Here is a 23,478-nt window from a genome sequence, read left to right as displayed (position 1 = left end):
TGAAAGTATATCAGCATTTGAGTATCTTGAATGCCTACTGGGCCTGCTGAATGATCTCACTGAATGCGTAAGAATCTGCTCTGGTCCCACATTCTCTGGTGTCACCCTGCTACCTCTGTGAGTTGAAGGGTTAACACTAATGAGGTGACATGGCAGGCATGGTCCCAGTTTGAGTTACTCAGCATCATTCTGAGAAATTTGATTACTTTTACCACCAACTAAACTTCCAGCTCCAATGAACTGCGGGGACATCTTGTGCTACTGGCCGAGGACCGTGAGTGATTACGGTACGGTTGCTCAAAAAACCTTCAAGTGCCTGGTACCTTATCAGCACTCGATAAATACTGGTTGACTGATTAAGTGCCGCCTGATTATTATACAAGAATACCTTTATTCTTCCTGGAAGCAGTGACATAGAGTGGGAAGAACACCAAATTTAGGGTTAGTAGCCTATCCTGCTAATTTGCCAGCCAAGTGATTTGGGGCAGGATGAAAAGTTCTCCCTGAGGCTCCATTTCCAAGTCTATAAAATGGGAGGAAGAAATCGGTCTCGCAAAAGAGTCGTGCGAGAAATAGGGTGACAGAACGTAAAACACCTGCCGCATGAGGGAAGTCTCAGCAAGCACTGGGTGGATCAGATTCCAAATCACTCATTCTCAGGAATGAGTACGTCCCTAATGTTGCTTTTTCCACCAATAATTTTCTTCTATATATTTATTTTGTTCTCTGGATTATCTAGTATTCCTCCTCCCTTAAAAACAATCAACTCATTTTTGGCAAAGTACAGATGCAGGCAAAAATAATAGGAATATGAAATATTACAATGTCAATACAAAAGGGAGGAAAACCTTCTTTGAGAAACTAGGAAGCTCACCAGACAGCTTCAGGCTCCTCTGTGTACATTAATAAGGGAGGCAATGAATCCAGTGGCAAATTCCCTGGGTTAAAACATTTGGAGCTTTTTACAGAGAATCCAACGGATTTAAGTTTATATCATCCTCTCATCAGGGATGGCCTCCTGGCAGTCACCTAAGCTGGCATTATTGCTAGATTAATATGAAAATTTATGACAGATGCTGAAATACTTCCCTTTAAATAAAATGAAATTAACATCCACAGAAGAAGAAAGAGATACAAGAGAAGGGGCTAAAAATCAGCTGAATTAGAAGGGGCCACTCCAAACATATGCTCTTCCTCTAAAGATACTAACAGCTTGGATCTGGGACAGGTCAGACTGTTTGGGAGCTGCTTTTTCTCTTCCCCCAGACCAGAGGATAATCAGTAACTGCCATGTGAGTAGCAGAGCTGGGCCTGGGCCTGACACTCAGTGAGGAATACTGGTTGCAGACAACACTCTTGCAAAGTCCCGAGTCTCTTCAGCCTTCAATGCAGAACCTTAAGTACCACCCAACATGCAGTCAGCTGTTTCAGGATGATAATCCCTTTTAGGAAAAGATAGCAATTTTAAAATTGGCTTAGAAATGTCCTTATATTTCAGAAGATTTTGATTTCCAATGATATTCCCATATAATTTTCAGCCCTGAAAATTTTAGTGTCTGAAAAATTAAAAAAACCTAAATCTTCTTGGAATTAGTTCAACTGACTTTGTCACTAGCTCTTTCTAAAGGAGATGACTCTTCAAAACAAATCTTTGAGACGCTCCAAGATATAAAGTGATTTAAAATAAGAGGAAGTGTTTATTTCCAAGGTCTTATTTTGCCTGGTCCACTGATTTCTTACCTTAAAATGAGTTGGCACTCCAGTATTTTCATATGTGCTAATGAGCTATAACAACAATTTCTGTTCAGTCACTAAGTTGTGTCCAACTCTTTGCAACCCCATGGACTGCAGCACGTCAGGCTTCCCTGTCCTTCACTATCTCCCGGAGTTTGCTCAAACTCTTGTCCATTGCCCACCCATTTAAATGACTCTAGTAATAAAGAAGATAGTCTTGTGGTTTCCCCCAACATTAGGAGTGCTTCTCAAAGAAAAGCCATTCTTAGTTTACCTTTCCCTCTCTCAGACTAGGGTAGGATATGACTTATTTTGTAGATGACAAATTGAGGAGAGTAAATGCTTCCTTTTAAGCTTTCATATCTTACCATCTTCTCCTACAATTGGTCCCGCAGACACTCCGCCACTAAATCATCTGAAGCAACAGATGCATCCTGCAATTGCCAATAAATATGTGTTTGGGGAGGGCTCTCTGCAGACGTTTCCTGTGTTTTAGAGCCATTACTACATTGACACTTTTACTTTTTCATCTTAGAAATTACTTTTCTTTATAATTTAATTAGAGATGGAAGTCAGTGAAGGTGTCCTCTTAGCAAATGCAGAGCAGTACTAAACTGAGTCCCCAAATCAAGACTGTTTCCCTCACCTCATGAGTTGTATTTCTTTTTCACTTTTCTTTTTTAACTTTGCAAAAACACTTTAATTTCTTAATGTACTTAAAAGCATGCTGTGTCCACAGTGTGTGCTGAATATATCACAAGGATCAGTCTTTCCATGTTGCAATTCTTCCCCCCCTTTTATTTTATATTGGAATATAGCCAATTAGTAGGCTTCCCAGATGGCTCAGTGGTAAAGAATCCACCTCCCAATGCAGGAGATGTGGGTTCGATTCCTAGGTTGGGAAGATTCCCTGGAGAAGGAAATGGCAACCTACTCCAGTATTCTTGCCTGGGACATCCCATGGACAGAGAAGCCTAGCAGGTTACAGTCCATGGGGTCACAAAAAAGTCGGATATGGCTTAGTAACTAAACAACATAGACAATTATCAATATTGTGATAGTTTCAGAGGGACAGTACAGGGACTCAGCCATACATATAAATGTATCCATTTATTCTCCCCCAAACTTCCCCCCGATCCAGGCTGCCACATAACACTGAGAAGAGTTCCCTGTGCTATACAGTAGGAGTTCGCTGGTTATCATTTTAAATATACTAGTGTGTACATGGCAATCTCAAGCTCCCTAATTATCCCTTCCCTAACTTATCTTGTAAATAAGTTTGTCTGTATCATTTCTTTTTAGATTCCGCATGTAAAGGATGTCATACAACATTTCTCCTTCTCTGATTTATTTCACTTAGTATGACAATCTGTAGGTCCATCCATGTTGCTGAAAATGACATTATTTCATTCTTTTCAATGACTGAGGAATATTTCATTGTATACATGTACAGCCATGAAATTAAAAGACGCTTACTCCTTGGAAGGAAAGTTATGACCAATCTAGATAGCACATTCAAAAGCAGACACATTACTTTGCCACAAAGGTCCATCTAGTCAAGGCTATGGTTTTTCTAGTGGTCATGTATGGATATGAAAGTTGGACTGTGAAGAAAGCTGAATGCCAAAGAATTGATGCTTTTGAACTGTGGTGTTGGAGAAGACTCTTGAGAGTCCCTTGGACTGCAAGGAGATCCAACCAGTCCATTCCAAAGGAGATCAGCCCTGGGTGTTCTTTGGAAGGAATGATGCTAAAGCTGAAACTCCAATACTTTGGCCACCTCATGTGAAGAGTTGACTCATTGGAAAAGACTGTGATGCTGGGAGGGATTGGGGGCAGGAGGAGAAGGGGACGACAGAGGATGAGATGTCTGGATGGCATCACCGACTCGATGGACATGAGTTTGAGTGAACTCCGGGAGTTGGTGATGGACAGGGAGGCCTGGCGTGCTGCAGTTCATGGGGTCGCAAAGAGTCTGACACGACTGAGCGACTGAACTGACTGAACTGAACCGTATCTTCTTTATCCATTTACCATGTCTTGGCTATTGTAAACAGTGGTGCAATTAACACTGGGGTGCAAGTATCTTCTTGAATTATGGTTTTCTCCAGATGTATGCCCAGGAGTGGGATTTCAGGGTTATATGGTAGCGCTAGGTTTAGTTTTTTAAGGAACCTCCATACTGTTCTCCATAGTGATTTAACCAATTTACATTCCAACCAACAGTGTAGGAGGGTTCTCTTTTCTCTATAACCTCTCCAGTATTCGTTGTTTGTAGATTTTTTTTGATGGTGGCCATTCTGACCAATGTGAGGTGATACCTCATTACAGCTTTGATTTGCATTTCTCTAATAATTAGTGATGCTTAGTATCTTTTCATGCGCTTTCTGGCCACCTACATGTCCTCTTGGAAGGATGGGGGAAGGGACAGTTAGGGAGTTTGGGATCAACATGTACACACTGCTATATTTAAAAGGGAAAACCAATAAGGATCTACTGTATAGCACATGGAACTCTGCTCGATGTTATGTGGCAGCCTGAATGGGAGGGGACTTGGAGGGAGACTGGATACTTCTATATGTATGGCTGCAGTCCACCTAAAATTATCACAACATTTTTAATTGGCTACACTCCAATATAAAATAAAAAGTTTTTTAAAAAGTTAACATCTATGAAGTACTTATCACATACTGCCATATAGTAAATGCTCAATAAATAATTTATAACTGTTAATAATTTTTAACTTCTTATGCTCCCTGGAAACCTTCCAGGATCCTCTTCCTACAAACTTTCAGATTTGTTTCATGTTACAGATATGGCTCCTTTTCTGTCATTCTCTTCTTCTGTATTTCAGAGTCCCATTCCTCAGTTCTCTCTCCCCTTTTCCCTTCCTTCTCTCTTTACATTCCTCCTTCTCTCTCTCTCCCCTCAATTATTCCCAATAAGAGCTAATTAGAATGCATATAGAAATTAATTATCACCTTCTTCTAAAGAAAGTGCACAGTTATATTTGCAAATGAACTCATATCACTTTCAGGAAAGAGAACTTCTCCCTCATTAGGGAGCAAATGTGATTGATGCTCAGATCCTAAGGAGTCTTATTAGACAGCTTGTGTTTGGTAGCGACCTGTCTCAGCTGGTAAGGAATCTGCCAGCAATGCAGAAGACCCTTGTTCAATCCCTGGGTTAGGAAGATCCCCTGGAGTAGGACATGGCAACCCACTCCAGTATTCTTGCCTGAAGAATCCCATGGACAGAGGAGCCTGGTGGGCTACAGTCCATAGGATCACAAAGAGTCAGACACGACTGAGTGACTAAGCACAGCACAGGACACAGCGACCTAAGTCAACCCGTTACTTGAGCATCTACCACATGCAAGGCACTGAGCTAGGGGCTCTGGGGAGGCAAGGATGATGAAGAGGAGATGGTCCCTCCCTCTGGGGTCTTATTAGCTGGTGGAAAATGTTGACATGGACACAAGTGGCTCTCATGCAAGGCAGCTCTGGAAGTTCTCCTAGGGAAAGGGCATCTTCTCACTTTCTCTACCCCCAGCACCCGGAAGGGGCCTGCCTGTTAGTAGGTGCTTAGCAGTACTTCCTTCAGACCTAGGCAGGAGGATAGAAGTGCACCATGTGTTACAAATTTGGAGAACAAACATTTTAAAGAACACACAGCTGCCCTGGTCACTTGGGTCTGGGGTGCAGTGCTGGCTCAGCGTGACGCATAACCCTAAACTCCTGTTCTCAAGATTGATGCCTCTCAGGATCCAGAGATGCATTGCTTCACATGCCTTGTCCCCTGGTCTTGACAGGTCGAGAAGGTCTGTGGCTATACTGCTGTCCATGCTGGAGATCAACATTAATTTGTAGTTGGGGAGAATCTTACTAGTAGATGTATTCAATAAGAGAAGAGAAAAATAAGCTAACTTGTCAAATCTGTCCCTCTGATAACAGGAATGCAATGGATTCCTGAACAACTGCATGTCATATCCTAGGCATCCGAGTGTCCATGTCCTTGCTTTTCTTTTTGACCTATCTCATGGGTCCTGGGCTACTCACTCATTGGGCCAGTATTCACAACAGTAACACACAAACGCTAAGAAAAAATTTGCAATATTAAGTAATGTATATGACCTAGATTTGTATTTGTGTAGGTATAGACAAATCATGTGACATATGTTGCTATTCCTTACATTGGCAACTGTATGGATATTGAATGCTAGGATTGCAAATAGTTTGATCCTAATAAAATACTTGATTACATTTAATTAAATTTTTAAAAAATTTTAAATTCAACTTTAAATATTTTTTATTTAAAAATTTGATATATCTTTATTCCTCATCCAGTTAGCCCATCAATGGAACACCAGATATAAATATAATTGTCTTTAATATTTTGTTGCCAGTCATATAAAAAAAAATCACAACTTTACACAGTGTTCAGTTTTGTCTTTATGAAAGTATATATATCAAGGTAGAAGCCTAAAATATATTTTATCCGCTGTTGGTTTACATTCTGACTTTTAACTAATTTAAAATGCTGTTATGGGGCCTTCATGTGTACTCACCCTGCCCCTTCAAAGGTTAAGAATGGGCCAGGCCCAGGGATGGTGGTGGCCAGAGTTTGGGTGTGGAGTGGATTTAAGGAAGAGTTTTCAGAAGAAGAGGGCTCATAGATTAAAGAGTGGAGGAAAAGATAGCATGACCTGCTCCCAACCTGGGGAACAGATATCGTGGTGGGAGCCCAGGTACAAGACAGGGTGAACTGTGCTGAGAACCCAGCAGTCAACGGTGGTAGGCTGGGGGTGTGATGAAGGCAGGTGGCAGGTCTATGCTGATCTCACTTCTTGACTTTGAGTGGTGCCCAGCACACAGGAACAAATGCGTTTAATATTTGATAAATGAAAGAAAGAAGGAATTTGGACTCTATGTAACATGGAACCACTAAAGAGTTTGAGTAGAGGGGACAGAATCAGAACTGTAGTTAAGAAAGAAACTGACAAGGGTGCCTGAAATTTATTTGAAAGTTTAGCTGTTGGAGGTAGAAAGAGTAATATGCTAACCTACATGTTACTAATTTATATCTATCGTGATTCGTTATTTCCTGAACATACAAATGTGGATATTTGTAATTATACAGAATGAATGAAAAAAGAAATCTGGAATCTGCACTCTATATTCTATGTAATATGGAACCACTAAAGAGTTGGAGGCCTAACCAGACATTTAATGGTCCATAAAACTCCTAAGTTTTAGGTATAATGGCTCTAGGGCTGTGCTGTCTGATAACACTGGTCGCTGTCTATATGTGCCTTTTGAGCATCTGAAATGTGACTCAAATGATGTTCGATATGTTCTGAAGAGTAAAAAACACACTGGATTTCAAAGATGTAGTAAAAAATTAATGACAAAATCTCATTAGTAATATTTTATATATTGATTATGTACTAAAAAAGTAGTATTTTGGATATACTGTATAAACTATATTACTGAAATCAATTTCACTTGCTTCTTTTTAGTTTTTCTAATGTGGCTACTAGGAAATTTAAAATTACATGAGCCTTGCATTTGCAGCTTGCATTACATTTTATCAGATGGCACTGCTCTAGTGGATATCACTTTTGTAAACTTCTTTAGCAGTTTTTACCCCAAAACAATGCAAATCAATTACAAAATGAAGGCACAAATGTTGCAAAAGATGAAGAAGTTGACTAAACCACCGAAAGTGATACCAAACTTCCTAGATCATGTGTAAGGTCTTGTCAGCATAGGATTTAGCAGAGTTGGATCAGTGGACCACAAAATAAGAGAAAACCAACAAGGACATTGATTCAAAGAAAGAAATTGAATATTACAGAAGGACCTTGCAGAAATGTATGAAGTCTTCAAATATATATATATATATATATATTTTTTTTTTTTTTTGGAAAAATGATAGTCATGATTAAGCCATAAAACTTAAACAGAAGAATATTGCCTTATGTATGCACCAAAAAAGAGCAACCAACAGGGTTCAACAGAATTCAAAGAATCATTCAGAGTTGCAAAGGTAAGTAGAATTTGGCTAACTGTGAGATACATCAAATTTCATTAGTTGCAGTTGTATTTTTAAATATAAAATCCCGATTCAGCTGGCTTTCATTATTCACTACAAAAATTTAGTTTCTGATTTTAAATACTTTATTCAAATATAAACAAAATATTTAGATGGCTGGTTAATAAAAAGGAATCTCATATGTATATATAGTATAAACTATTTTCCTTTAGCTTAAAACATAAGCAACAGGGTTTTTGTCTTGTATAGTTTGGGGGTTTTAACCAGTATTTGGGTGGAAGGGCTTGGTCTTTTGAGTATGGGTCCACCATCCAGAGGCTTTCTCACATTTCTTATGGTCTACACTTTTCACTCTGTCTTTCAAACAAAGTGAAAACTGAGAGAGATGTACAAAGTTCTTATAGAATTGAATGCTTTTTTCTCCACTCTTTCACAATCCTCATATCCATAACTGATTTGACAGAGACTCTTTTCAGTGTCTCGCTTACACTCATTCTTTCAAGGCATTTAACGTAGTTTGCATCGGAATAACTTTTTGTTTTGCACTTACATAGTCATGTTTAATAGGACTTAATTAAATTCTATAAGGACAGTTACAGCAGCTATAGTCAGATTTGGGAACAAATATGGTGTATTCGCTGAGGTCCATAACTCAACTGGTGGGAGCAGAAGTGTGCAGGTATCATGAGCCTTCATTATGCTGCAGCATCCCTCTGCCTGCTGCACACCACACCAGGAATGACAGGTATCTGTTACTAGATGAGTCAGTAAGTGGAGGTTGGTGAAGAAGCTTTCTACGATAATGTCACCTACTGGCGTGCTGCGATTCATGGGGTCGCAAAGAGTCAGGCACAACTGAGCAACTGAACTGACTCAACAGTGTACTTGCAAAAGGTCAACTATCCCATAAATGACAAGATTTCCTGACTCAGGACATCTGGAAACACTTGGAAGTATGGACAGAGCACAGAGAAACCAAGTTCTCGCCCCAACTCTCCTGCAAGTATTCCATAATAATATTTATAACTCTGATAGGATACCAGCTTTTACTCTATTCTCAAGGTTATCGTCTTACTCTTTATGTCTACCTAAGACAAAGATTTCACAGAGGAGTGAAACCCCACACACAGATGGATCTGAAATTCTAGCAGAGTCAACTTGATGAATACCCACTAATAAAAATATTTGCAAATGGATTCTTTTATTTACTTTTGTAAATATGAAAAACAACCAATAATATCTCAAGAGAAGAAAATTTCTTGTGTGTGCATAATAGGTATTTAAGAAACACAAGGTGCATGATATACAGACTGAAATATTTCTGCCAGTGCCTATTAAATTTGTTCATTCTAAATCAGTGTTTATGCACAAGAAGGAAATGCACCAATATTAAACTGGATCCTCCAAATGAGTGAGATTCAGGAACTGAAGTATGACTTAGGTGATTCCCAGAAGCACTATGTGGAAGCAGTGATCTGTAAAATATTGACATAAAGGTTACCAAAGTGGTCATAGCATAAATGAAATTACTGCAACATTTGTGTCTGAGAGAGAATAGAAATAAAGAGGTTGGAAATAGGAACTGGAATTTTCAGTGTACAAGCAAACTTGGAAGAGTCACAAGTCTCCTTTATGTCATTAAAGAAATCAAATTAAGGCAATGTGACATATGCCTTTACGCAGTAATATAAAGCAGGACCCAGCAGCACCAAACTAGAGACAGAATTTTAACCATGCTTAAGATGCAAAAATTTTGGTAGCAATTCCACAGGTTAAAGTTTCTTCAAAGAAGACTTTATATCAACATATGATGGAGGAAGAACATCCTTTTCAGTCAAGCACATCCTTTATAATTCTTCCTTAAAAAATAAGTTTGTCAGGGCAAGGTGCATAATGACAACTCGAATATATACACAAAAGATTAAAGGGGGAAATGACTCAAAACACCAAAAACCAGGTGAAAGACCAGCATTTAAGGTTTTGCCATGGCGGTGTGATGGATGGAGGCCAGAGACTGTGGCTAGTTGATACTACTGTGCTCTTCTCACTCGGTCCCGTTTTCATCACTGTGCACAAATGAAGAGGCTAAAGTAAATGTTTTACTGGATCCCGTTCTGTTTTGCTACTCTGGCCAAACTTCAAAATTGGAACAATTTTGAAAAGCTAAAGGCATCTACCTACTTTTCTCATTTACAGTTAACTAAGTACATGTGTTTAAATTTAAAGGTTTTCTAATCTAAATAAGAAAGAAGTTTATCCTTCCCAACGTAGGTTTTGGTGGGTGTAACAATCCGGGAAGACCTAGTAAATAACTACTGTTTGCTTTGGATGATACACTTGGCTACCATTAAAAGACTGTATAATCATAGCCTAACTGTAGACTTCAAATTTTAACAGATTTATCTAAAGTTTCAAAATTTGTACCGTTGGATGTAACTAAAACTAGCTTATGGCAGACTTCGTAGCAGTTAACACAGAGCTAATATGAAATCTGAACCCGCTTTAAAAATCCCTCGGATATCACCATCCTCCTCAGTTACCATTTATAGCCAAGAAAGAGGTTTTCATTTTATGTTTCCAAGAAATCAAAGGAATTATTTTGTAGACAGTTTAGACTTTTGTCTAAATATATGAACACTGACAAGTTAGCGCTCTTCTTTCTCTTCCTGAGCAGCTCTCTCTCTCCACGACGCTCCCCCACCCTACCCCCGCCTTAATTCCTGTTTCACAAAGTAAATCTAGGGACTCGGTTCCGGGCTTGAGGGAGATTTCTCAGCACTGACACACCGGCTGGAGGAAAAGAAGGGAGGGGAGAAGTAAACGCGACAGGGAAGCCAGAAGAAAGGTCTAAAATCATTAACATGTAAATGGTGCTTTTCCATTCCAAAGCACCTTATCGCCAGACGCCCTCAGGGACTAGCAGGGTTCGTGACGCCGCTCTGGGTAGCTCGGGCTCTGCGGGGGTGGGGGCGGAGGGAACCCGACGGCAGCCCGACCCTGCGGGGAAGAGGGACGTGCAGCCAGAGGCATAGGACTCGGGGAGGGTCAGAACCTGGCGGAGGATGACAGCAGCCAGCACTTCCTGGTTCCTTCCCCAAACATGCTGTGGTCCTGCATATCTGCCTTTCCCAAAGACAGCGGAGGAAAAAAAAAAAAAAAAAGATTTATAACGATTCACCTCGACCACCCCACCCCCCCGACCCCATTGCCCGGTCCTCTCGGTCTCCCTCTAGCTGGGGGCGGAACAGTGGGTGAAGAGGGTGTCCCAAACCTGAGATTTCAGGTTTGGAACACGATATTCCAGAAACTTCTGTTTTATTTGTAGCACGATCTGGGGGTGGGCAAAAGATGAGGAAAGCTTATTTTATATATAAACTTGTGTTCTGGGTCCGCGGCATCACGTCAGCTGAACATTGGGTTTCTTTTGCTTTGCAGCAGGCGAGCGCCCCGGGCGCCACCTGCGCGTCCCGCGCGGAGTGGAGGCGGGGGCGGGGCTAGGTCGGTCCGCGCCCCGGTTCCCCGACGCCCACTGCAACGGGCATGCGAATGACAGACTGCAGACCCTCTGGCTTGCTCCCCCTTCAACGCACCGGCCATCAAAGCTCGAACTGCAACTCCCTTAGGGCGAGCGCCGGCCAAGCCGGGCCGAGATTGCGGCGGAGACGAAGCGGAGCTCTGCCGCCGAGGCTCCTCCTCTCGCCGGTGCAGCCCGGGACTACCTGGCGGCACGGCGGGTGAGGCGCGCGAACCCTAGCGCGCCCCCGCAGCGGCCACCTCGGCAGCCACCTCGGCGGCCCGCGCGCGGGGCTGAACTAACAGCCCACTCCCCACCGAAACCGGCGGCCCGCCGTCCCTGCCGTCCTCCCCCCACCGAACCCCACGCACGCGCCCGCCCGTCCGTCAGTCCCGGCCGGGGGCCCGAAGGGCCGTGCTCACGCAGTTGGCGCAGCCAGCCCTACGCTAGAGGCGCAGAGCCCGCCCTCCGCCCCCTGCACTCTCCCCGCCCCCTCCCTCCCTCGCAGGGGCCGAGCGAATGTAGCCCGCGAGAGAAAATGGCGGCGGCGGCGGGGAATCGCGCCTCGTCCTCGGGATTCCCGGGCGCCGGGGCGGCGAGCCCCGAAGCGGGCGGCGGCAGAGGGGCCCTCAAGGCGAGCAGCGCGCCCGCGGCAGCCGCTGGGCTGCTGCGGGAGGCGGGCAGTGGGGGCCGTGAGCGGGCGGACTGGAGGCGGCGGCAGCTGCGCAAAGTGCGGAGTGTGGAGCTGGACCAGCTGCCCGAGCCGCCGCTTTTCCTCGCCGCCTCGCCGCCGTCCTCCTCCACTTCCCCGTCGCCGGAGCCCCCGGACGCGGCGGCGGGCGGGATCGGTTTCCAGCCTGTGGCGGTGCCGCCGCCCCACGGAGCCTCGAGCCGCGGTGGCGCCCACCCTGCCGAGCCGGCGGCCGCACCGGACAGCGGCGCCCGGAGCCCCGCGGGGGCCGAGCCGGGGGAGAAGCGGACGCCCGCCGCCGAGCCGACTGCGACGGCCCCGGCCGGGTGAGCAGCGCGGCCCGGGGAGCGGCGGGGACTTGGGGGGCTGGCGGGCTATTGCAATGAATGAACCCTGGCATCGCGCAGGGTGTCCCGGGGCTCCGCAAAGCAAGGCTGCGCGCGGCTATCCGGGACCCGAGCCCTCGGGCACCCGCTTTGACCCTTCCAGCTTCGGGCGGCGCCCCGGACCTGGCCTGGGGGACCGGACGGGGGCCCGGGGCGGGGACGTGCTGGAGAGTTTGTTATTGTTTGCCGACATGTGACAGGCGTGCGAGCCGCGCTGCTTGGACCAATTGAGATAAGGTGTGGGGGGCCGGGCTGGCTTTGTGGGGCTCCTGGAATCGGGGCTCTCCGAGGAGCCCCGGAACGGGACCCTGGCTCTGCCCTCCGGGTCAGGCTGGAAGAGGCCAGCAGCAGTGCGGCGGCGGCGACCCCGGACCTGACTCCCGGGGGGCGCGGGGGTGAGGCCTGAGCCTGCGGGCGGGCGGTGTAGGTGGGCGAAGTAGGTGGGCAGCCCTGCCCGAGGCCGGGTTGGGGGGCCGGAGGGCGGCGGCGCAGAAAGCGGTGGGGTCCCCCGGGCCGTGACAGGCAGAGCCTCTAGGCAGGTACCGGAGGCCGGGCCGGAACGGAGGCGGCGCGCCCCGAGCGCGGCCGCAGGGGGTTCCGGGTGGACGGCTCCGTAACGCCTGTCAAAGCGGTGCGGGCTGACGGGTTGCAAGCTCTCGGGGGCTTGCGGGGTGTTAGGACTGAGAGTTGTCTAATCGCGTCCTCCAAGGGACTCCTAGTGTCCTGGGGAATACAGACCACACCACGGAGACTTGAGTGACTTCTGTTTGGAGTTTGAATTTGGCCTTTGAAGTTTGCGTTTGGCGGAGTGGTGTAAGAGCCAGGACCGGATGTGTCAGCCATTCAGTTGCAAAGCGGTAGTGCCTACTCCCCGCAGCCTCTCCGGCGTGGTTGGGGACCGCGGCGCGGGTGCGGTGCTTCCTGCTCCCTGCAGCTGCGCGGGCCGCCGCGGGATTCCAGGGGACCCAGTGCGGTGTGCTCCGGGGCCCTGGGCTGCCTGCGCGTTACGGTATGTGCAAGGTAACTCAGGCCAGCCGTTCCTGGCCTGGCTCTTTGGCAACTAGAAATTTTTGTGTAAGGAAATTCTTTTAAATGTGACAGCCATAGTCCTTGTTTTTGTTTGTTTTAAAATCTAACTAGTGAATGCAGAGCACAGGTTTGAGGGGTGTTTTGAGTTGCTGGAAATGTGATAGTCACCCGTTTCCCTGTAGGGTTTCCTGACCTTTATTCTGAGTGTTTTAAAGACTGCCTTGTATTGGTTTCCCTTGTGAAACGAATTTGACAGTAGGAATCATTGGCTTTCGTTAATTATCTAGTGATTTGGCACTTTGGGGGGCAACTTGATTATTTGTTTAAAACCGCAGTTTGTTGATTGCTACTTAGAAGTTGCCTCCTTCTCTTTCCCCACCTCGCGGGGGAGGGAACCCTAAAAATGTGGTCCGCAGTGTGCCATGGCAGTGTTGAGAGGAACGGAGACTTGTGACTGTTCTGGCTTTCTGTGTGCACTTGTACATGTAGCTTAGTCTTACAAGGCTTATGTTTCTCTACTCCTCCTTTGCAGATTGCATTAGAACTTGATTGGAATGATTCGTTGTAGGCGATTGTTACTACAAGTGAGGTCCAGTTAAAGATATTAAACCCTGAATTTGAGAGGTGAATTTTGTATTATTCCCATGATACTAAGTTTTTGGATGCAGTAAATAATTTAGCAAGCCTCAGCATTCTAGCCATCTTAACGAGCTATGAATATAGTAGAAGAGGAACCACTGTAAATTAATGTATAGATGTTTAGTGCTGTCTCCACACAAAATAAGAGGACGAAAGTGAAAGCAGATAGAATTCAGGGAGTGAGTAATCCATGTTTAATTTTTGCATTTTATAACCTAGTTTTCCCCCCCTCCCCTTTTTGGAAAGGGTGGATTATAATTGCACAGTATATGAAATAGTAGACTTATGGGCAAAATCATTTTTTAAAATGAATTTTACTGGCCAAAATGCTGTTTATTCATCCCAAATGTTATACATAAACATTTCATTTATAGTAAAATATTGATTTCCTCTACTTTTGAAATAGTTTTTTCCATATTTCCTTGTTCATGGGTTTGAAATTCATTTGAATCTGTTGGTATAAGCACTTTGACTGTAAGCAGTAAAATCGCAATTGAACTTTACTTTTTGGATAATAGGTACATTCATACTTTAGTAGGATCATCTAACATCAAGATTTTGAAATATTTTTATGTTTCAGTAGTACTGTACATCTGGACACCCATCTGTTAAGACCTGTCATGTTTTTTTCACGAGAATTCCTAAAGTTTTTAAATTTCATAATTTCTTCCAGTTTTTGATCTTTGGGTGTAGAAATTGAAATTGTGGAAAATACAATTTTGTAGTGTAAATAATATAAATAATACTGATATTAAAAATAGATTTTAAGTCCACCCGTCTTTTTCAGGTTAGTAACTGAAATCAGTGAAATTTTTTTGCCTGTAAGTGGCGCCCAAGGGTTTGGGATTTTTTCCTTCTATTACAGAATTAGGGGCTTTTTCTTCCTATTTACTGTCTTTGAAGAGAAATTACAGTGTTACTCTCCATTGAACAGGCTATTGTGAGTTTGGTAGATATAATTACTCCATCCTATTTTTGTAACTTAAAAAAAAAAAAACCTAACTATCAATTTGCTGGCCCCATGAAAGAACAAGATATGCTGTATTTGTTAATGTTAGTTTTTCCTTAAAACTGAAGCTGTTTCATAGGCTGCTTTTATATCCTCATATAGCCCTCAGCTTTCACTTCCTTTTAGAAGCTTCTGGACTAAAAACATAATTTAGTGAGTTTTTACTAAAGGAGGTGTAGGAAAATTATTGCCCCAAAATAAGTTTTTTTTTTTAAAAATTGGTGATTTTATAAAATGACAGAAGTAGTTACAGAAGTTAGTCTTACATGAATTTGTAAGTTTTGTAGTTAGGAATTGTCTCCAAGTTTTATTTTGAATCAGGTAAGAAGATGAATGCATTCTTCAAAGATTATTAAATATAATTTTGAAAGGGAAAAAAATATTAGAACTAGAATTGTTGCCAACTTTAGTTTTCTTTTCATATCTGATTCTGGCATGAGTGACTGGTTAACCAACATTCCTTAATACATTATTTCCACTATGCTATAATAACTCCATTTTGCTAGATACCAAAAAAACAGGAAGTAGCTCTGTTCATTGGTATTCTTTTTCACATCTCCTATAGTACCTCAAGCATATGTTGCACGTTTTAGAAATGGTTGCTGACTTACTGACTTGGAAGATTTCAAAATATGGAATGAAAGGAGTGTTCTTTGCTTTCAACAAGAGCAAAAGAACCAGCTACAGCTTGCCTAGGCTGTCTGCTGATCAGCCCTTGACAGTTGCTGGGAGCATTCCAGAAGAAATGCTGGGGTGGCTGGGGCAGTTAATAGGGAATGGATTCCCCTGAGGAAAAACATGGGGCATTCAGAAGTTCTCTGAGTTGGAAGGCACAACTTTTGTATTTTGTATCCAGTTTTCTTGGGTTGAGGGTTATTTTTCTTTGAGGAAGGCAATAGGAGAATGTGGCATGGAGAAGCATTAGTCTCCAGAGGCTCCTTAAGAGCTGCAGTATTTTGCACTTCTAACCTTGAAATGCCTTGCTATATCAGATATACCAGGTATATTCCTTAGACTTGGTTGTTTTCTTCAGTCCTGACCTCTTTTTATATCCTAAGCTGAAAATTAGAGTTACTTTAAAACGTAAATGGGTAAAAAAGATTAATGTGAGGGAAATATGCACTATTAAGAATCATCCCAAGTTGTTTTTAAGAAATAATTTAAGAACATTTTGAAACGCGAAAGAAATAATCAGAAACAGAATTGAAGTAAATGTTCATTTATAAATGCTCTCACTGCAAAGCTGACTGTGCTAGTTGGGTGTTCTTGCAAGAAAATAAGAGGATTTTTGCTGTGGTTAATAAACATGTTCATTGATCAAGTAGAAATACTTTTATATAGTCACTTTTCTTGCCTTCTGTGTGTCAGGCAAGTTATATATTAGCTCATTTCATCATGTCTGTAGCCTTCCAGTGTGTTGTAACTTCTGTTTTCAAGAGGTAGAAACTCATGTGTGATGCGAAAGCCCCATGATCACACGACTGGAAAACAGGCTAGGATTCCAGTCCTTGACGGTCTCACTGCACAGTCCATTTCTTTCCATCCCTCTCTGCTGTCTCCACTTTCTTTTACAAATCAATGACCAGATTAATGATTTGAAGATGGAAGTTGTCCTTCCAGAGTCAATGTGAGAATGACAGGTTTCTACCCAGTGCCATTGCCAATGTGTTTGTCTCCTGACGTGTCCATAAAGCATGGTGTTTGTAACCTGGCTTCATACATGTAGTATAGGTAACTGTGCTTAGATCACCTCATCACGTTAGGCAGGGAGAATAAATGATTTGTACTTAGATCACTTCATTGTGTTAGTCAGGGAGAATGGTTGATGAGTGTTGAGTGTTTCCTAGGTTTCTTGGTTTGTGCGGTTTATAAGTAGAAGGAAATAAAGAAGCTAATATAATATCACACATTCATTTTAATCATCACACATGGAAACTGTTCCAGTAGAGTCAGATCCTATCCATTTGTACTTGTTTTAGATTTCATTCATCCAACTTTTATGAACCTCTGCGAGGTGATTTTCTGGGTGGTAGAGAAAAATGTCATCAGTGCACAGCCTCTGTTTCTGCTGGCAGATTGTGTTATGAAGAGGTGTCGCACTGCCATGTGAAGTGTTCTGAGAGACGTGGGAATAGAGAGGAGCACCTAGATAAGGATTAGTGCTGTGACTCTCACCCACAGCATTTCACACGGTATCTCTGCAGTGAATTCAGTAGTACTTCCTTAGCTTTCTGAGGAATAGACCTTCCAGGACAGTGGTTAAAGGTGGAAGCTTTGTTCTGCTTTCTGCTTGTACCTTTTGGTCTGCAGGTTTTTGCTCTTTCCCTTTGATCTCTTTCCCTTTCTTAGGACAGATATATACTGTAGCTTTTCCATTTCCACAGCAGTGGCAAAAGGAATTTAGATACAGATTACTTTCAAACTATTTCTGCCTATACTCTTCAAAGGTATGAGTATGGAACTGCAAGTTCAGATGTGATTTTTTTTTTTTTTTCTTTCTTTCTTGAAGAGAAAATTAAGTAGGGGGTATAGGAGCAAGAAACTGAGGATCTGCCAACACTGGTTTTACAATTCAGGCTTTATTATTAGTAAAAGCAATTCTGCTAGTTAGGTAACTAACATTGGGAAACATACAAAGTATGCTCTAGGCTATAAGATAATCAAGAAGATATCCTTGTTTCATTTACTCTGGCCTGTGGGTTGGTTTAGGTATGTTTGGTATGTAAAGGAGTTCTATACTGTTAGCGATAGAATCCTTTGAAATAACCAGTCTGGTTAGTTTGGTTAAATAGATTGAGATGTTATAGAGAGCCAAGAGCTGTTAAGTTCTGAAGACACACCAAGCGTGTATTTCTGAAAATGCAGTCTGTCACCTGGGAAGTACTGATGAGACCTTCAGTCCTCTGGAAGACTGAAGCGAGTGCCTGGAGCTTACACAGTGCTCACAGTAAGCATGATGATGAGTGTGTGTGCAGTAAGAAGAGGGTAGATATCAGGGTGGGGGGTAGAGATTGTACTCTTGATAAATAGTTGGGATTATTGCCTTCCTTTATGGCCTACATAACCATTCAACTGATATAGCATCAAATAATCTTGAAACTGGCCTTACAGCATTCTGAATACTAAATATCAATTGCTAACAGACAAGGAACTCTGTCTTATTCTTTATGCCATTGCCCATCACCTAGACGAGAGTCTGGCACCCATGAATGTTGGATGCACGTGAGTGTTGTTCAGTCGCATCCCACTCTTTGTGACCCCATGGACTGCAGCACACCAGCCTTCCCTGTCCTTCACCATCTCCCAGAACTTGCTCAAACTCATGTCCATTGAGTGGGTGATGCCATCCAACCATCTCATCCTCTGTCATTCTCTTCTTTTTCACCTTCAATCTTTCCCAGCATCAGGGTCTTATCTAAGAGCAATAAGATGAGCATTAGGATGAATTAATTTTCCCAAAGTGTTAGGATGAACTAACTTTTAAATAAGTGTATCAGAAGATACACTAACTCATGACTTAATGTGATGTGATTTTAATCATAATCTAGTTTAAGGCAAGTTTTGAAGGCAGGAACTATTTCTTATGAGTTTTGGTATATTCCTTGGTATTCTGTAGCAGTAATTGGTATTTAGCAAGCAGTGATTAATAATGTTGACCAATTTTATATAATGTAAACCTTACAGAATTAGTTGAATAACTCAGTGTAGTTACAAAGTAATTGGAGCCATGTGTAAACTGTCAAATATCGAGAAAATTGAGTTTCTGGGGTTTGAGTGTCTAGTTATTTGTGCTGATGGGTAAGCCCTCCTGATTGTCTTCTTAACCCTGCCAGCCCTTCTTTAATGGCTCCTCAGCTTCTTGAGCATTAATGTTAGAACATCCTCAGGTCCAGGCCTTCTCTCATTTCCTCTCTTCCACCCCCACCCCAGTCTCATTAATGCCTTTAGGTCAACTTTTGACCTTTCATAAATGAGTGTAGAGTTTCTTTTCCTAGCCATGACCTCTCCTAGATGCCACACCTCTCTATAGAACACATCCATACTCAGGCATCTGAAACCAAATTTAGGATTTTCCCTACACCTTGCCCTACTCATACTCATGAGTTCTCTGCTCATGAAGTGGCAGGACCAGAACCTAGTAGTTACCGTTGACAACTCCTAGTCTTCAGTTCCGTGTCAGAGGCTGGTGCTTTGGTCTGTTACCATATTCCTAGTCCAGGTTTCCATGATCTCTCATTTGAACTAACATAGTAGCCTCCTAACTTGCTCCCTCTCTCCTGCTTCCTCCCTTCCAGTTGGTTCTCCATATTGTGTGACCGGAGTGATCATTTTAAAATGTAAATCTGAGTATAGCAATTTTCCTGTAGAAAAGTAAAATTAAATTGAATTTTCAAACGTTCAGATGCTTTCCATTTGGATAAAGATCAGGGAATTCTTAAGATGTCCCACAGAGTCCCTTCCTGGTTTAGCCCCTGGCTGCCTCTCTGGGCCCATCTCTGATCACACACACCCTGTTCTCAGCAGGACTGCCTTCGTCTCCTGACTCAGCACACCATCTCTGCCATCGGGCCTTTGTGGCACCGCCTGCTCTCTGTCCTGGAGCACTTTTCCCAGTTCTGAGTCAGCTCCTCCCTTTTCAGATCTTAGCTCACTGAGGCTTCCTCAGGGAAGCCTTCCTTCCCTGATCTCCTAGACTGCCTTTTTAGCTCCATGTCCTTGCTGTTAGTGCTTTGATTTTGTATTTGTCTCATTTGGTGAATGGGTTGCCTTCCCTTGAAGACTGAAGGACATAAGTGGGCAGAGCCTTTGGCTGGGTAGGAACCCAGAACCTAGCAAAATGCCTGGCCCAGAGTAGATCCTCAGTAAGAATTTGTTGAATAAATGGATGCAGGTAGTTATGATGTTGCAAGATCAAACCAGTGGATTGTCTATTCTTCCCCTTTGGTCAGATGTAATCAAGACTTAGTTGAGATGGGGTTAAATGGCAAAACCCTAGATGATTGGTGTTTCCAAATATTCAGTGTGTGATAGATTCATTAGGAGGTATCTGAGATACTAGACACACCAAATGCCACAGGTGAAGTAGGATGGTTTAATGTGGTACGGAGGAAAGAGCTATACTGCATGATAATACTCTGTAAGAAGTGTTTGCTCTGTGTATTTAGTTCTGCTCTTACCAGGGAGTTGAAAGTGTGTGTGTGTGTGTGTGTGTGTGTGTGTGTGCATATGTATATAAATAAATATACACCTGGAGCTGTTATGCATTAATACAATGATTCCTTTTTCTGAGTTCTCGGAATGTTATCAAAGTTTAGGATACCATGTTTAGGATTTTTATCCCAATTACCCTACTTCATCCAAAATTTATGAATTTGCTACTGATAATGATTCAACTTGGGATAAATAGTTCACATTTGCATTAAAGAAAAGATTTGCTAGACAAGTACTATGTGAGATTTCAGGAACCAAGAACCCACGTTAACAGAAAACGTTTTAAAATTTACTGGTGGTAACTAAACCCTCCCTTATCTGGAACATGGTTTAGTACTAAGAAGTAAGAAAAGAAGGCTCTGAACTGCCAAAGGGCCTGTAACAAAATCTGTGCTTTGAAGTTCTTTGATTTTACACTTAGAAGAGTTCCAGGGGCATTCACTCAGGATTTGCTGACATTTCTTTATTATTCTTGTAGTCTTGTCTATTTGGTGTCCCAGTGTTCTTGCCTGGAGAATCCCAGGGACGGGGGAGCCGGGTGGGCTGCCATCTATGGGGTCGCACAGAGTTGGACACGACTGAAGTGACTTAGCAGCAGCAGCAGCAACGTATGTGCAACAAAAGCAGCCAGTTAGAAGACTGATACTTAGAGCAAGAGACAGGTTCCCTAAAGGCAGAGTATAGGCAGAGCCCTGACAGGTGAGAAGGGGGGAGAAAGGGACCTGCTAAGAGGACATTGGAACATGGCAGTTGGGGGCCGCCTGGTGTTGGAACGCTTGGTTCCACACATCTGGATCACCTCTAAGATTATGAATTTATTAAATCACAGCACTTTCCCACATTACTTTTGGGGTATCAGCTTCCTTATTTGTAAAATGAGAATGATCAGGATTATATGATTGGTTTTGTTTTCTGTAATGATAATGACTATGGCTTACAAGATTGTTGGATTTCCCTCCACTCAGTCAACCAAGTTAGAAGACTTGTAACACGTTAAGGAAGTTTTCTGTCCTGATAGTTTGTAGCAAGTATTTTGATCCTCAAAGTGGTAAACATCTAAATTATCTGGAAGAGGTGGTCTTGTAGCCTTGGTGCTGAATAAATGAAGTGTTCTTTAGAATTATATAAAATTGGATGCTGCTCATTACCAATGTCCTGTGGGTTGGCTGTGTGGGGGAGTTTTTTGCTCTGTGTGTTGGCCTGAGTCATTTTATATCCTGCAATTAAAAAAGATGCCTTAATAGTTAATCACCACCACCAATATATACTGCCCTTTCTCCTAGCGAGACTGTGAGAAGTCAGGCAGTAAGCGCCAGCTTTGCAGTGTTGACCAAGTTATTTAATTACTGTGAGGACTTTGGTCTAATAAGATGGCTGCTTGCGAAAGGCTTGGATTCTTGATGTTCACATGTCTTAAGATGCTGAGTGTTTTGAGAAAGACATTTCACATTTCTTTTTGTCCTCTTTCAAAATAATTAATTGGCTATACCTATTATTTATTATCTGGATTTTATTAATATTCTTAAATTCTTCTTAAATAATAAATCAGATTATTTTCATTGATCCTTAGATTTAAAAAAAAGATGTGACTTATTAATTAATGTAGATACTAAAATAATCCTAAAAAACTTTTAATTTCGGTATAAACTAATTTTTAAATTTGAAAATATGTTTCAGTTTTTCTGGCACACTGGCATTTCTACACTGTTATATAAGGTCCTTGTGATTTTTCTGAATTCAGAATTTTTAGATTAAGCTTTATTAATAAAATGGTTAGTCCTTTTGAAAGCAACAGAACAATTTGTTTTAAACATTTATTTATCTTTTAACAAAAGAACAGTACTATGTAGATTGCTATACAGTTTTTTTTCTTAACAGCATTTTGTTTATTATCTTAACGATTAACATAGAGCTGTCATTTTCATGACTGCATAGCATTCCATCGTTTGGTTGTCTCATTAACCAGTCTCTTCTTTTTAGACATATTGTTTATTGTTTGGTAGTTATCACGCTGCAGTGACTACCATTGTATATACATTTTCAGATATTTGTGCATTTGGTTTTGTAAAATAAATATTCAGAAGTAAAACTGCTGAGTCAAGGGTTATGCATATTTAAAATTTTCATGCAGCCAAATTGCCCTGTAAAACACTGTGCCGGCTTCCATTCATCTCATGGTATGTAAGAGTGCTTGTTGCTTCACATTCTTGCCAGTGTTTGATATTAGTCTATGAAAGATGGTTTCTTGTGTTAATTTGCATTTCTTAGCTTTTTAGCATCATGGTACAACTTGTATTTATTAACAATTTCTACTTCTTTTGTGACTTTCACATGAGAGAGAATTGTTTATTTTTTTCTTATTGATTTTTAAGTATCCTTTATGTATTAGAATATTAGCTCGACATTTATTGAAAATGTTTTCCTCTACGTTTGTGTTATGATTTATGAATTTCAACTGTCATTCCATAAAGAGGCTTTAAATATTCCTTCAGATTTCATTTCTTTCTCTCTCTCCCTCTCTTTCTGAATGGTCTTACTCTGAAATGAAAATATTGCTTCAGAATTGTTGCAAGAACAAAGTGTTTGTATAAACACTGTAAGCAGTGCGTGGGGCATGATGAACGCTGTGTAGGCAATAACTATTATTATTCCCTGCCATAAGATTATAAAAATCCACCAATCTTTTCTAATACTATTTGTATAGATTAAAAAAGAAATTGTCTCTGATCTGTCTGAAGTTTAAGGCCCTAACTTGATTTTCTCCAAATGATTGGCTAGGTTTCCCAGCATTATTTATTGATTAAAAGTATCCCCTTTATCACATACTAAATTTTCAAATACTTCGACATTCCCAAATACATTTCTTTATTTCAGATCTTACTCTTGCACAAAGGGCTAAATTCTTAAATAATCACATTTCAAGTTTTGTACAAAGATCCTTAAAGAATGTCATTGACTGGAGAGAAAAAGATACATCAGAAGACTATTAGTTGTGTCTTTGCTGAATCATTTTTATAATATTTTGGTGCCTAAAATGCCTTGGCTTCAGTGACAGAACCCTGCACACCCCTGCCTCTGGGATAGTTTCTCCAGGAGGTGTAGCTCAGCCAGGTGCTGCAACCACCACACACCCAAACGGAATCTCCATCCTCCCGGTCAGATCTCCTGGTCCTTTGGGGCGCCATTGGTTGAATTCCTGCCACCACCTCCG

General features: G+C 42.2%; 1 protein-coding gene and 1 long non-coding RNA gene across 6 annotated transcripts in view; one reads left to right on the top strand and one right to left on the bottom strand.

The window, feature by feature from the left end:
- Positions 1-8,964: 8,964 nt before the first annotated feature.
- LOC123330630 lies at positions 8,965-11,737 on the bottom strand. 2 transcript variants are annotated; one of them, XR_006546659.2, is made up of 3 exons: positions 11,379-11,737; positions 10,681-10,907; positions 8,965-9,263 (listed from the first exon to the last, which is right to left on the bottom strand). It is a non-coding gene; the product is annotated as an uncharacterized LOC123330630 (long non-coding RNA). The 2 variants fall into 2 exon arrangements; XR_006546660.2 differs by having other exon boundaries at positions 10,841-10,907; positions 11,379-11,734.
- A 65-nt stretch (positions 11,738-11,802) lies between these two features.
- MAP3K1 (mitogen-activated protein kinase kinase kinase 1) overlaps positions 11,803-23,478 on the top strand; it is a 72,758-nt gene continuing 61,082 nt past the window's right edge. For 2 of the 4 annotated variants that reach the window (XM_044932595.2, XM_025270513.3), the window contains exon 1: positions 11,803-12,319. In XM_044932595.2, coding sequence (XP_044788530.1) covers positions 11,841-12,319 — 479 coding nt within the window. In that variant the 5' untranslated portion in view covers positions 11,803-11,840. Of the gene's footprint in view, positions 12,320-12,588; positions 12,775-12,969; positions 13,389-23,478 lie in introns of those variants that run through there. The other 2 variants (XM_025270514.3, XM_006055618.4) reach the window with 2 other exon arrangements.

This window comes from Bubalus bubalis, chromosome 19, assembly GCF_019923935.1.
Source record: "Bubalus bubalis isolate 160015118507 breed Murrah chromosome 19, NDDB_SH_1, whole genome shotgun sequence".
NCBI classification, from domain to species: domain Eukaryota; kingdom Metazoa; phylum Chordata; class Mammalia; order Artiodactyla; family Bovidae; genus Bubalus; species Bubalus bubalis.
This window is presented reverse-complemented; position numbering and strand designations above follow the sequence as displayed.